Here is a 12,465-nt window from a genome sequence, read left to right as displayed (position 1 = left end):
CATAATCCTAGATATTAAACATGCGTGCTCTTTCAGTGTATTATTCCACTCGTGCTTTTTCATTATATTATCCGACTGAGTTAAGAGGCTGTAAATATTATTTTCAACACACTTGCTCAAAACGACGTTTTTATTCCACCGATTTTTGGCTCATAATCCTAGATATTAAACATGCGTGCTCTTTCAGTGTATTATTCCACTCGTGCTTTTTCATTATATTATCCGACTGAGTTAAGAGGCTAACTGATTGCTAATAATATGCATGGAAAGGGAGCCTTCTTTAATTGGTCGGACTGGCGGGCACCGGCGCGCCCGACCGCCTGCGCGGTGCGCGGCCCGCGGCCGGGGCGAGGGGCGGCCGGCAGTACGAGTATGACAGATGCAACACACAATACTAACTGTTTTAACTATTAAAATTTGATTAATATGAGTTTCTTTTTTTTCTCGCAAGTGTGTTGAAAAACGTCGTATGAAACGCGTGTGCATTGGTCATTACACACATCGGCTTTCTTATTGCGCGCTCGCTTACAGCTCGCGCGCACAATATCGCTTCGTGTGTAATGACCAACTTAGCACACTTGTATCATAATGTACTATTATTTATTGTAGTGTTAAGAACAAATAGCGATGCTTTGCTTAGTATTTTATTCTTATTTGGCTTATGCCGAATATTCTCATGGTTATTCACTCCCAAAGTCCGTCTAAGCTAATTTGCGCCGATTTGAACGGAAAAAAGTGAGGGTGACATTATAAATAGTGTCGTAAAGTGACGTTTAGAATCAGACTCAAGACTACATTGCTGCCAGTGTGGCATTATTACTGGCTGGAAAGGAACATATATATAGGTATTAGTATTGTCATATACGGGACTCCGATAAATATATCTTTTATTTTCTAGTTTTTGGTACACTCACCGATGAAAATAAAACCGTTTAACTTAAAACTTTTTACCTTAATTTTATTACAAATCATCAATACACATCATTCGTTTGTCCTTTCGCATTCGTTTCATATCCTCCTCCTCTCCTACCTACCTCCCTCCACATTCATTCGTAATACCTTTCTCGTCACATCACTTTCATCCCTCCGCATCACAAGTCCGTACCACCGAAGAGGCATTCGAGCATCGCAAATGCTTCCTACCGTGGTCTGTCGCCATTTCATCCATTCTGTGCTAATCCGGTTTTTATCGCCATCGCGCTGTACGAGCGACCCGAGGTACTTGAAGTAGGAGTTCACCGGCAATGTAACGCCGTCGAGTTCTAGCAAAACTGGAGAGACCGCCAAAATTGCAGAACATGTGTTCTGTTTTAGATCTGCTGATCTTCAGACCAACATTCTCCAATTTTTGCCGCCATTTGTCAAGTCTTACTCTGGACTTATATTGACCGGGATATAGACCGTGATTACCTTTTGTATTATTTGTGAGCTCCCGATATTTCGACGCAGTTACATGCATCATGTTCACGACAATAATAATACAAAAGATAATCACGGTCTATATCCCGGTCAATATAAGTCTAGTGAAACTAACCGTGAATCATTCAAAACTCTAAGTCTTACTCTGCATCTCGAGTTCGATTTCACCTAGAAGCACAATGTTATCGGCAAATACACAAGACAAATAGTCGTTAGTTGTATATTCATGACCCCAGTGCCAGTGTTAATAGGTACAGTGATAATGGGTCCAAACTCTCTTATCTGTAAATCCGCGATTTGCATTATGGACTATATTCCACAGTAATAGAGTCTATTACACACGGGACCCAGGACTATTAGGAGTCCACAACAACCCATTCAAGCCGAATTCCGCACCCGAACAAATTGTAGTCTCTTAGAGGTTTTGGTGGTAGCTGCTTGTGTAGCCGAAAAGGTTTCCGCACCTTTACCGCGTAAAAACAAAGCTTTAGTAAAACTCAGCCTTAAACTTACTCCTCACTCAGTCACAACTTATCGAGCCAACGCGATGCTTCTCAAGTTTTACCTGGCGCTGGCCGCGCTCGCGATCTGCAGCAGTCAAGCATCGACCATCAGGGACATCGCGAGCCAAGAATCTGCCTTCAGCAAAGTTAAAATGTCAGAAACACTCATAACGAAGAAGATCGCCAACGAAGTCTCCTACATGCCGCCAATGATGATTATTGGTAATAACAACGGGAGTATAACTCGTTGCCCGATCGAAGAACCGAACTTGTGTGAAGTCTACCATACTAGTCCCTGCCACTCAAATGTTACTTCCATCCTGGTACACGGGGAATATCTTTATGCTTCGCTGGCTTCAGGGACAATGCTCCGCTGTTTGTGGCGAAGAAGACATTCCTGCTACGAATTCAACCAAGCAGGCACTAATATCAGTGGTCTAGCGGTAGCTGCTGGGTACATCCACGCTGGGCTCTGGAATGGGACAAACCTGCGATGCGAACTGGACTCACCTCATAGCTGCTGGCATTTCGCTGACATCCATAGAAATATTTCATCTTTAGCGGCGTTCGACTCGTATATTTATGCAGCGTCGGCCGGTCGTATTGATCGTTGTTTGTTAACTGAAGAAAGCGATTGCAGCATTTTCTATGAATACAACTGGTCGGATGTTTATGGAATGGTACGTTTAGCGGAGAAAATTTATGCACTTAAACATGCTGGTTTTATCAATTACTTGAATATGGATCAGCAGAATTATACCTCGTATAGTATACCTAATACTGGATACACAAGCATGGCCCTTTATAACAGAAAATTATACATAGTGAGGAATTCAAGGGGAATCTATACTAATAACCCAGGTTCAGGAACTGTACAACTATTTGCCGAAAATGTAAATGCCGTAAGCATCTCCTTCACGTACGGAACGTTTGGTATGCAAAACCAGTACCGGTTGGAGACGAAAAAATCAAAAATGAGTTCATCCGTGGCAGTTTTAAAGTCAGACCCATTGAGGAGAAACTCGCTGAAACCCGTCTAAGGTGGTATGGACACGTAATGAGGAGACCCGAGGATCATATGACCAGAAAGGTCCTCAGTATAAACACCGGTCCGAAGAATCCCGGTAGACCCCTTCAAACTTGGATGTCTGTCATCAACAATGACCTAAAGAAAGCCCAAATCAACGACACGACGACCCAGAATAGAAGAGTGTGGCGAAGATTGACGAGGAGAGCCGACCCCAAATGAAATGGGACGTGGCTAGGCAAAGAGAGAGGTTGGAGACGAAAAAATGTATTTACAACGGTATTATTTACACGTGTCCGCCAACTGTGGTGTACTACGATGTTCACAGCAGGGCGCAGTGGGAGGTGTCAGTTAAGAATGGCAGGCTGTATGATTCTCAAGGAGTACTTCTTGACACGAGCGATGCCGACGAGTGTTATTCGCAGAAGGCGGCCATTTTCGTGATGGGACCAGACGGACAGCTTTTGGTCTCGAAGTTTCATAAGAGAGGGCACACTCACACGTCGAGCCTGCTAGCGGGGAACGCGGTGACCGGCGCCGGGCTGATAATAGTGGAACACGGCGAGATCCGTAACATCACCGCCTGCTCCGCGCACTATAGGCCGGACGTAGACTTGAACAGCCAGGTCAAGGAATCATTGTATGTTAAAGGGTACAAGGACGATTTTGATTCTTATCCTTGTAATTACAGTGCCGACTTATGTGAAATAGTCGATGTAAGTAATACTATTTATTAATGTTTAAGTCGAATAATGTTGTGTTGTGTCACTTACTTGGTCGGCGAACTCGGCGAACAAATTAAGTAGGTAGGTAGATAAACAGGTTTTATAGCTTTTTAATTTTAGTTCTCTTGATCATGAACGTTCCATTCAAAAAATTAAGATGCATTAATTACTATTAATAGGTAAAATAGTTAAGTCCTCTAAATATTGTTCATTTACTTTTTTTGTAGTTTTTTAGATGAAGTTTGTCACGTTATGAATAGTCAGTCTTAAGTGTTAAGTAATTTGTCTGGAATTTATGTGATGATGCTTGAAGAGTTTTTACAATCAAACGAATACTTGTTCAGCTGAATTTAGAAATGTCAAAAGTTCCTCGTAAGTTGTAAGTCCAATAAAAAATATTTATAATTATATAAAAATCATACTAATTTAAGTAATTAACTAAATCCAAATCCTGTATAATCGCTTTTTATGTGTACTCCATAGCAGGTTAGCTTGTATTTTATTATGCAATAGGCCCCTGTTTTAATTTATTCAATACAACTAATTTAAATATAAATAAAACAATTTTTATAAAAGTATAGAATTTATTAAAACTATTTTACCGACTACTATTACCTAACCTGTAAATGTGATTAAATTATTATGTAAATGTAATAGTAGAAATAAAGGCTATTTTTATTTTATTTTATTTTTATTTTACATGTCTGACCTACCAGCGCTTCGGAAATCGATATCCGGTGAGAAGAAACGCCGCAAGAAACTCACCGTTGTTACTTAAAAACTAATAATTAATATTGGTTTTTTATTATAGGCTATTTGACTAATTTTTGAAAATGGTTTTAATTTATTGTGTATGACTTAATAATTACACTACATTGATATTTCCGTGAAATTTCCTGTATTAAATATAAAAAAAACAATGTTAAAATTTATTTATTTTGAACGCGCCTTAAACGCTGTTTTTGCAAAGGGGCTAATCACGTGGCACATGTGACGTCACACGCTAATAAACTCAGTCAATGACCTTAGTAAATCTTATGGTTTATGTGCGTTGAATTGATTATTTCACTGTAAAATGGTATATAAATGGTGTATAGTGCCGCAATGTTCAAGTACGACTATAAAAAATCCAGATAAATTGTTTGTTTCCGTTCCAACGATCCCAAAAAAAGAAAAATGTGGTTAAAACTAGCGCGAAGAGACCCAAAGAGCATTTTAGCGCATACAAATGTTTTTATGTGTGAAGACCACTTCGATGTAAGTAATATTTAACTGTAAATAAATATGGTAATTAAAGCAGCGGATTTTGTTATTTAACGAAACAAGATCTAGGTATTTAATGTTACTACATAACCTCATAACATAGCTCTTTCAGCATTAGTAGGTAGGCATACTTTTTCTTTCAAACTAAAGTGCAGTATAGAGATATTATTCTCGTCATCGTAAATAAACAATTTCTACGTATACTCACACAGCTATTTTTACATTTCTAAGTTCCGCAGCATAGTAATCCGGATTATCTTTAAAGAAAAGTGCAACCATTAATGCGTCTGTCTGGTAGGTTGCGCTATCAGCTTTCACATATTTCGGCTCCATTTTGAGATTCTTATGAATATTGTGCTACTAGATATACGGATAAATCGGAATATATCAGAAAACTGTGGAACAATAACTAAAATTAACTAAATACAAATAAAACAGTTAAAACACTCAAGGCAATCAAGAATTTTTACACGCGTGTGACGTCATCCGAGCGTTGACCAATCACAGAGCGTTCACGTCCCTGATGAAATTTCAAAAAATATTAAATTTTCTTTCGTTTATTTTCCAAAAAATAAACATAATTTACATTCAAATATAGTGAAATATACTTTATTAGTTTATTATCTTCCAGGATGACAGCAATTCGTTATATATTTTTAATGTTGTCAAATACCCTATTACTTTAAAACTAATGCCAGTTGTACACAATCGTCAAGAGACTCACAATCTCGGCAATAAATGGATCCAATCGGAAAAGGGCGAGACGAGAAGCAATATGTACACACTTGTATTACTCTCACTCGACGAGTGTATAGTACTTAAAGACTGTGACGTCTGTGACCCGGCATAATACTTAATTAATATTTTGTTTGTCTAAAAAAAACTTATATATAAATCTTCAGTTTTCAAATTAATCTCGTTTGTCATGCGCTGCACCTAAAAAAAAATTGTTAAGAAATTTAAATTAGCGTTATTAACTTTTTCGACGCCGTGTCAAACACAAAAGCTGTCACTTATTTATCTGCCACGTCACCGAAGTGTCAAAATTGAAATTGAACTTTATGCATATGCACGTAGGTCTATGTTGCTCTGTGGTCTGTGACTATGATTATCTTCTAACCTCAAATGTTCAAGCTAAGCTGGCACGAGCACGCAACGTCGCTCGTCATGTTCTACGTCGTAAGGCTGTAGGGTGAAGTCGGCAAACACGGCCAGTTGCTCGCCGACGTCGAAACCGTCGGTGTCGATAAGTTTCACGGTCACTTCGTCGAAGCCTCGAGCGCTGTCAAAAAAAAGTTAAACAATGTTTGATGGGGTTTTTAGGGTTCCGTACCCGAAGGGTAAAAACGGGACCCTATTACTAAGATTCCGCTGTCCGTCTGTCTGTCACCAGGCTGTATCTCATGAACCGTGATAGCTAGACAGATGATGTATTTCTGTTGCCGCTATAACAACAAATACTAAGAAGTACGGAACCCTCGGTGGGCGAGTCCGACTCGCACTTGGTCGGTTTTTATTTATAATCTTTAAGAATTACAAAGGTACTAACATGTTAAGTGTCTGCATAGTCTTATCTAGGGTTTGCAATCCGGTTCCGAAATGTATGAAATTATCCGGATCTGGATACGGATCCGCGGATCTTTCCATACATTTCAGATCCGTCGTGCAAACCCTAGTCCTATCTGACGCGAGTCCCTTGAGTCTCGCTGGCGCCGGTGTCGGATCTAAATAAGTCTTACCTAAAAGTAGCTTTTCGCCATTTTTGGTCCTACAAACTAGATACGGGTTTTCCTATTTTAAGTAATTTTAACGATTACTAAAGGAAATGCAGTCCTGTTTCTCCAAAGTGAGTTCTCTGAGCATCTACGTTGCTGAGAAAAAGTAAGTCCTACCTTAGATATTCGAATAATTCCACCATTTTTGGTCCTTCGAACCGGATATGTGTTAGTTACATTTTTACTTATTCTAACCAAGTATTATGAATACTAACATAGTATATAATTATTGGTGCAAATAAGAATATTTACTTAATTATTAGTGCCTGCCTTTCTTTCCAACGTTAATTCCACGAGCGTCGATTCTCTTACTTTGGGTTATTCTTACGGATATATTTCCGCCATTATTGGTCCTTCGAGCCAGATAAGATCCAGCCACATTTTTGATCCGTCGACCCAGATGTGATAACGGAGAACACACACACACAGAAGGCATACTAACATTATTTGTGCCTGCATAGTCTTGTCCAACGCTAAACCCCTAAGCGTTTTGGACACGTCGGACACGGACACGCCGGACACGGACACGCCAGCAAGCCGGCACGGCACCGCCCGCATTGGCAGCGTGAGCCAGCGGGGTTCAAGTGGGCGAAGATCGGAGATAGACACGCTCGCCGTGTTACCGTAGTCTACGTAAAATACCTGTAACATAGAGTAACTGATACTAGAGCGGTACTGTCATAGTAAATTTTGTAACCCCAGTAAATTCACTGCCATCTGTCGACACACTTTAAAATTAAAAAAGAAGATTTATAAAAATACGATAGAATGTATTTAAATATAGATAAATGTTTTTTTTTATTTGCATTAATTATTTTTATGATTTTGACCCATGTTCTTTCACTGATATGCGTTAAAATTGTTAAATAACAAACGAAACCGTCAACGCCATCTATACGACTGTAGGCCAAAACTAGTAGCGCCCTCTGAACGAGAATCAAATTTTCTTGATTTTCGAGGCACGTTTTTTCCTTAGACTGTATCCATCTATTACGGAGTTATATCTGTCTTTGCCTGTATAAATAATATTTCTTCAGTTCGCTAGCTTTTCGGTGAAGGAAAACATCGTAAGGAACTACGTTTGTATGGAGAAAGCGGTCACGTGGCTTCGTCCCCTTTCCTTTTAATTCGTTTCCCCAAGTTTCACATTGCAATCCGGATCCGAAATGTATGAAATTATCCGGATCTGCGGATCTTCCCATACACTTCAGATCCATCGTGCAAACCGTATTATGCCCTATGCTATTATTATTAACCTTATGTATTTGTAAGAATGGGATAAAACATAATTTAACTAATTCAGGCTAAAACACAAATCAAAATATTTAATAAAATAATTTGTTTTGTTCCCAAACTTGCTCATAGATGGCAGCACCAGTTTCTCTAGCTACAACGTAAATCCGTAAGGAGTTCGTTTAGGAGGTGCAAGCGCGCACTGCTTGCCCTTAGAGCTGGTCAAAGACGCCTAGTCTTACTAAGATGGCATATAGTCGAGAAATTCGGACGGGCACCGCCGTGGCGGGGTGGCCTAGGGGTGCATGGCGTTAGCCGCGATAGCTAAAGACGCCGGTTCGAATCCGGCCTTCACCACTGGAGGGCTTCGTCACTTTAATATATGACATCTATTACAGTTTTTAATTCAGGTTAGTAAAGTTTCATGAATAAGGGGGTAAAATTTAAATATCTAAATCTATCAATAATTATTTCATGTTACCTCTATTGTGTCGTGTGCTACGATGACTCTGGCTCGGTAGTGGCTGCCCTCATACGGCGCCGATACCAACTCGCCAGGCGCCGGCATTAACTGCAAATGGTAATTATCATTAACTACGAAATAATAAGCTGTTGCTGTGCTTTTAACAGTCAAATTACAACTGAAATTATTAAAAAAATCCACACACAATAGGGAATATTACGCGAAACTCTGCGCAGGGGGCACCACTACCACAATTTGAGGGTTTATCGCAAAACAAGAAAATCGAAATTTCGTTATCTAACATCTCTGTCACTTGCATATTCGAGCGATAAAGAGGCAGATAGCGATTTCTCTTATTCGCGTTTCCCGGTAGGTCCTCTGTAAACAAACCGACTTGATGCATTAATGTCATATTTTATTATCTCTGAAAACTTGTCAAAAAACTGTTAAAGGCACAGTGTGTATAAAATACTCTATGGTTTACTAAACGGGCTAGTGCTGCACTCTGGTGGCAGAACATTGCAGTAATATCCCCTATTAGGTTGCGTTGTTTTATCACAAGTTCCTATGGCCACCTCCCGTCTCCATCATCAGATCAGCTCGATGGTATCATAATATTACATTGTCACCCGACTTACACGTGTATGCAAATTTTCAGCTTCATTGGAAGTCGAGAAGTGGGTCAAATTTAACTTGCAAGATTTGACTCGAACATACATACATACAATAGGGAATATTACGCGAAACTCTGCGTAGGGGGCGCCAGGGCGCTCCTACCACCACAATCTGAGGGTCTATCGCAAAACAAGAAAATCGAAATTTCGTTATAAACATCTCGGTCACTTGCATATTCGAGCGATAAAGAGGCAGATAGCGAAATTTCGGATTCGTGGGCCAAATTGCAAGATTTGACCTCAACATACATAGTCTACATACAAACAAACATTTCAGGTTAAATAAAAGCTTGTAAAAAGTAAGTATACAAAAATACCTTTAAAGGTCCGGAATTCTCGGCGGCGAGGGAGATTTCATCCGTGATATCGGATAGAGACATAGGTTCCTCTGTAATTAAATAGTTAGAATTAAATAATATTAATTTTATACAAAGTTCGTGGGTCAGCTTAGCATAGTCCATTATTTGCGTCACAAGAATTTCTAGGTTTTTTGACCCCTCCCGCCTCCTTGTCACATTACGCAAACCAAACCCCCTCCACCCAGGTCAAATACAAAATATCATCAAATATTCCTTTGAAGTGTGTCAAAAAACAGACAAGTGAACGGATACGCGTATTTGCTATTTGCGCTTATGCGTTATGCGTGCGAATAAGGCAAATACAGACGAATAAGTCCTCCACACTTCATCGTATTTGGACGAATAACGCGCATTGGTCAAATACATCATCTGTAAAATTTCAACTGTCTAGCTACCACGGTTCATGAGGTACAGCAGCCTCACCAGGGGTCACCCGGACAGACAGACAGACGGACGGATAGCGGAGTCTTAGTAATAGGTTCCCGTTTTAACCCTTTGGGTACGGAACCCTAAGAAAGTGTCCTAAACTTTTACTTGCATTCCGTTACAATTTTGTATATACTTTGTATGATGGAAAGAACGAAAAATGTATGGCATATAGCGACATTTGGCAGTAACAGACACTCACCTGGAACTTCAAAGTGCACGTATAGCTGACACGTGTCATCCACGTGCGTGACCTTGATCTTGTGCCACGTGCCCGGCAGGGGGAGGGGCGGGGATGGACACTTGACATGTACGGACACGCGGTCTAGCGTCCAGCCGTCTGTGGAAGGTACATCTTGTGTTAGGGCACAGAATAAATAATAGTACTAGGTACAGAAGATTCACTAACAAAACGCGCAGATATGACCGCTAGGTGGCGCAAGCACGAACAGGCGTCCGTTCCGTAGCGGTGCGCGGCAATCATTATGGCTATACCTCAGAACTGGGGGCGGCCGCATGTACTTGTAGCGGCGCGACGAGATCGCGGAGTGAGCCACGCCTGGTCAGGGTTCGAAATCTAGATAGTCAGACCAAGCTAACTGTGCACACTTCGTCAAATTACTGAAAATATGATGGCTATGGTGACACTTTCTCACTATAATAGTAACGTGTAATATTGAATTGTTTAATTTAAAAAAAAAAATATTTGTGATATAATTAAAAGATGTAAGATGTGTAGAAATATGTAACAAAAAATTGTGACCTGTAATACCTTATTACCAATAAATTATGTCTATGTCTATGTCTATGCCACTACAAAGTTGATGAAGAATTAGCTTAGACGAATTTAGTTAATCCTTTTTTACTACTAATTGTTTTTAAAATGCCCGTTCGAATAAAAAAATCATAAATAAACCGGACTAATTCTAATAAGGACTAGTTTTCTAGTTTAAGAAGGTCAAATGGCAGTTGCTTTCGTAAAAAGTGCCTATAGCAATTATTGCGATTAGGTTGCTGAGCAGACCCCAAGCTCCTTAAGTACCTGGGTGGATTTTGACGTGTCGTTTGTTGCATCGGTTACCCTTGAAGCAACTCTCGCCCCCTTTGTAATGCTTGCAGATGTCCATTTCATCTCTGTTGTTATAACCCTATAAATGCATAAACAAATAACATTAACATTATTTATAGTATAATATCTGGGAGACCGAGCTTTGCTCGGAAAACATATAAAAATGCGTGTTTTCCTAGGGATAAGACCTAGGCAGATCGATTTTTCGCCCCCGAAAACCCCCATATAGCAAATTTCATCGAAATCGTTAGAGCCGTTTCCGAGACCCCCGAAATATATAAATATATATAGATAGATATATACAAGAATTGCACGTTTAAAGGTATAAGATGTAACTGTGTAATTGTTTTATTATATGAATAAATGAATTAATCATTAATAATAATAATAAACCCCAAAATAAATGTCATATCCGAAGAAAAAGCGACCAAGGCCAAGTGCCCAGGGCTGGAATCAAACCAGCGGCCTCTTCTACCGCGGCAGATGCCTTAGCCCCTCGGCCACCGGGGTCAAGGCGGCGTAGGTCGAATTTTTCAAAGTATATGCAATTTCCTGAGGGCTTGTGGCGCCCCCTGGCCATTCCTAAAGTAAAACAGTATTGTTCGACCTCCTAACCGAATCAACCAATCAGGTGATTCCGGGGCTCTTAGGAGCGGTCGGCCATTGTGTGCCATTGTTAGACACAATAGCACGCGCCGTGGCACGCGCCCAGAGACAATGGCACACAATGGCCGACCGCTCGTACAAAAGAAACAATGGCTTTTGCATAACAGATGTCTTAGACGTAAAAATCATTTAAGAAGATTTATACTATAGTATATATATATATATATACCTAGTCGGCTCATAAGTTCTGTCATATACATAGTATCAAATAAAATCAAAAGTTTAAGTTTATTCCGTATAATTTGTACAGCGTTTGAAAGCTTATAAACTAGAGAATCTAAATGTATAACATTTATTCAAAATGACCGCCATAATTATCTACACAGGCTTGAAGTCTTCGTGGCCAGTCGTCAATGGATTCACGCACCACTTTCATGTCGATATTGGCCACTGCCGTAGCAAGAGATTTTTTCAGCGAGTCTAGATTTGCATGAGGTTTTGAGCACACCTTTTCCTCTAAATACTGCCATATTTTATAGTCTAAAGGATTAAGATCTGGGCTAGAGGAGGGCCAATCTTCATGCCGTATAAAGTCGATTTTATTGGAGGCGAGCCAGGCTTGTGTAGACTTTGCCTTATGCGCTGGAGCAGAGTCCTGCTGGAAAACCCAATGCTGGTTTAGAAACATCGTATGGGATAGTGGTTTCACAATATTAGTCAACACCGTGTCTTGGTACACTTTGGCACTAGTTTTTACTCCTTTCTCACAAAAATGCATACTAGTGACGCCCGCATAAGAAACTCCCAGCCAAACCATCACAGATGAAGGGTGATGACCTCTTTGAATACGGGGAATGCTATTAGACGCTTCTTTACTATTGCGAGCGTACACTCTATCATTTTGTTTATTACAGTTTTCTTCT

General features: G+C 40.0%; 2 protein-coding genes across 2 annotated transcripts in view; one reads left to right on the top strand and one right to left on the bottom strand.

The window, feature by feature from the left end:
* The first annotated feature begins 1,966 nt into the window (after positions 1 to 1,966).
* LOC134752638 (uncharacterized) lies at positions 1,967 to 3,686 on the top strand. The gene is made up of 2 exons (XM_063688308.1): positions 1,967 to 2,874; positions 3,200 to 3,686. Exons 1-2 carry the CDS (start codon positions 1,967 to 1,969, stop codon positions 3,684 to 3,686), a joined length of 1,395 nt encoding a protein of 464 aa, XP_063544378.1.
* Positions 3,687 to 5,625: 1,939 nt separating this feature from the next.
* LOC134752803 (uncharacterized) overlaps positions 5,626 to 12,465 on the bottom strand; it is a 31,120-nt gene continuing 24,280 nt past the window's right edge. Inside the window, exons 11-17 of the mRNA XM_063688533.1 lie at positions 10,910 to 11,015; positions 10,070 to 10,207; positions 9,400 to 9,470; positions 8,427 to 8,516; positions 7,155 to 7,354; positions 6,058 to 6,219; positions 5,626 to 5,873 (exon numbers count right to left, since the gene is read on the bottom strand). Of these exons, the coding sequence (XP_063544603.1) occupies positions 6,072 to 6,219; positions 7,155 to 7,354; positions 8,427 to 8,516; positions 9,400 to 9,470; positions 10,070 to 10,207; positions 10,910 to 11,015 (753 nt within the window). The 3' untranslated portion in view covers positions 5,626 to 5,873; positions 6,058 to 6,071. The remainder of the gene's footprint in view (positions 5,874 to 6,057; positions 6,220 to 7,154; positions 7,355 to 8,426; positions 8,517 to 9,399; positions 9,471 to 10,069; positions 10,208 to 10,909; positions 11,016 to 12,465) is intronic.

This window comes from Cydia strobilella, chromosome 25 (genome assembly GCF_947568885.1).
Source record: "Cydia strobilella chromosome 25, ilCydStro3.1, whole genome shotgun sequence".
Taxonomy (NCBI): Eukaryota; Metazoa; Arthropoda; class Insecta; order Lepidoptera; family Tortricidae; genus Cydia; species Cydia strobilella.
The sequence above is the reverse complement of the archived record's forward strand: the minus strand, read 5'-3'. Positions and strand labels throughout refer to the sequence as shown.

Excerpts from the sequence above, each read along its gene's own strand:
- LOC134752638 (XM_063688308.1), top strand. The coding sequence starts at position 1,967 with ATGCTTCTCAAGTTTTACCTGGCGCTGGCCGCGCTCGCGATCTGCAGC. Across the intron at positions 2,875-3,199 it reads GGTATGCAAAACCAGTACCG|GTTGGAGACGAAAAAATGTA; the intron begins GTTGGAGACGAA and ends GCAAAGAGAGAG.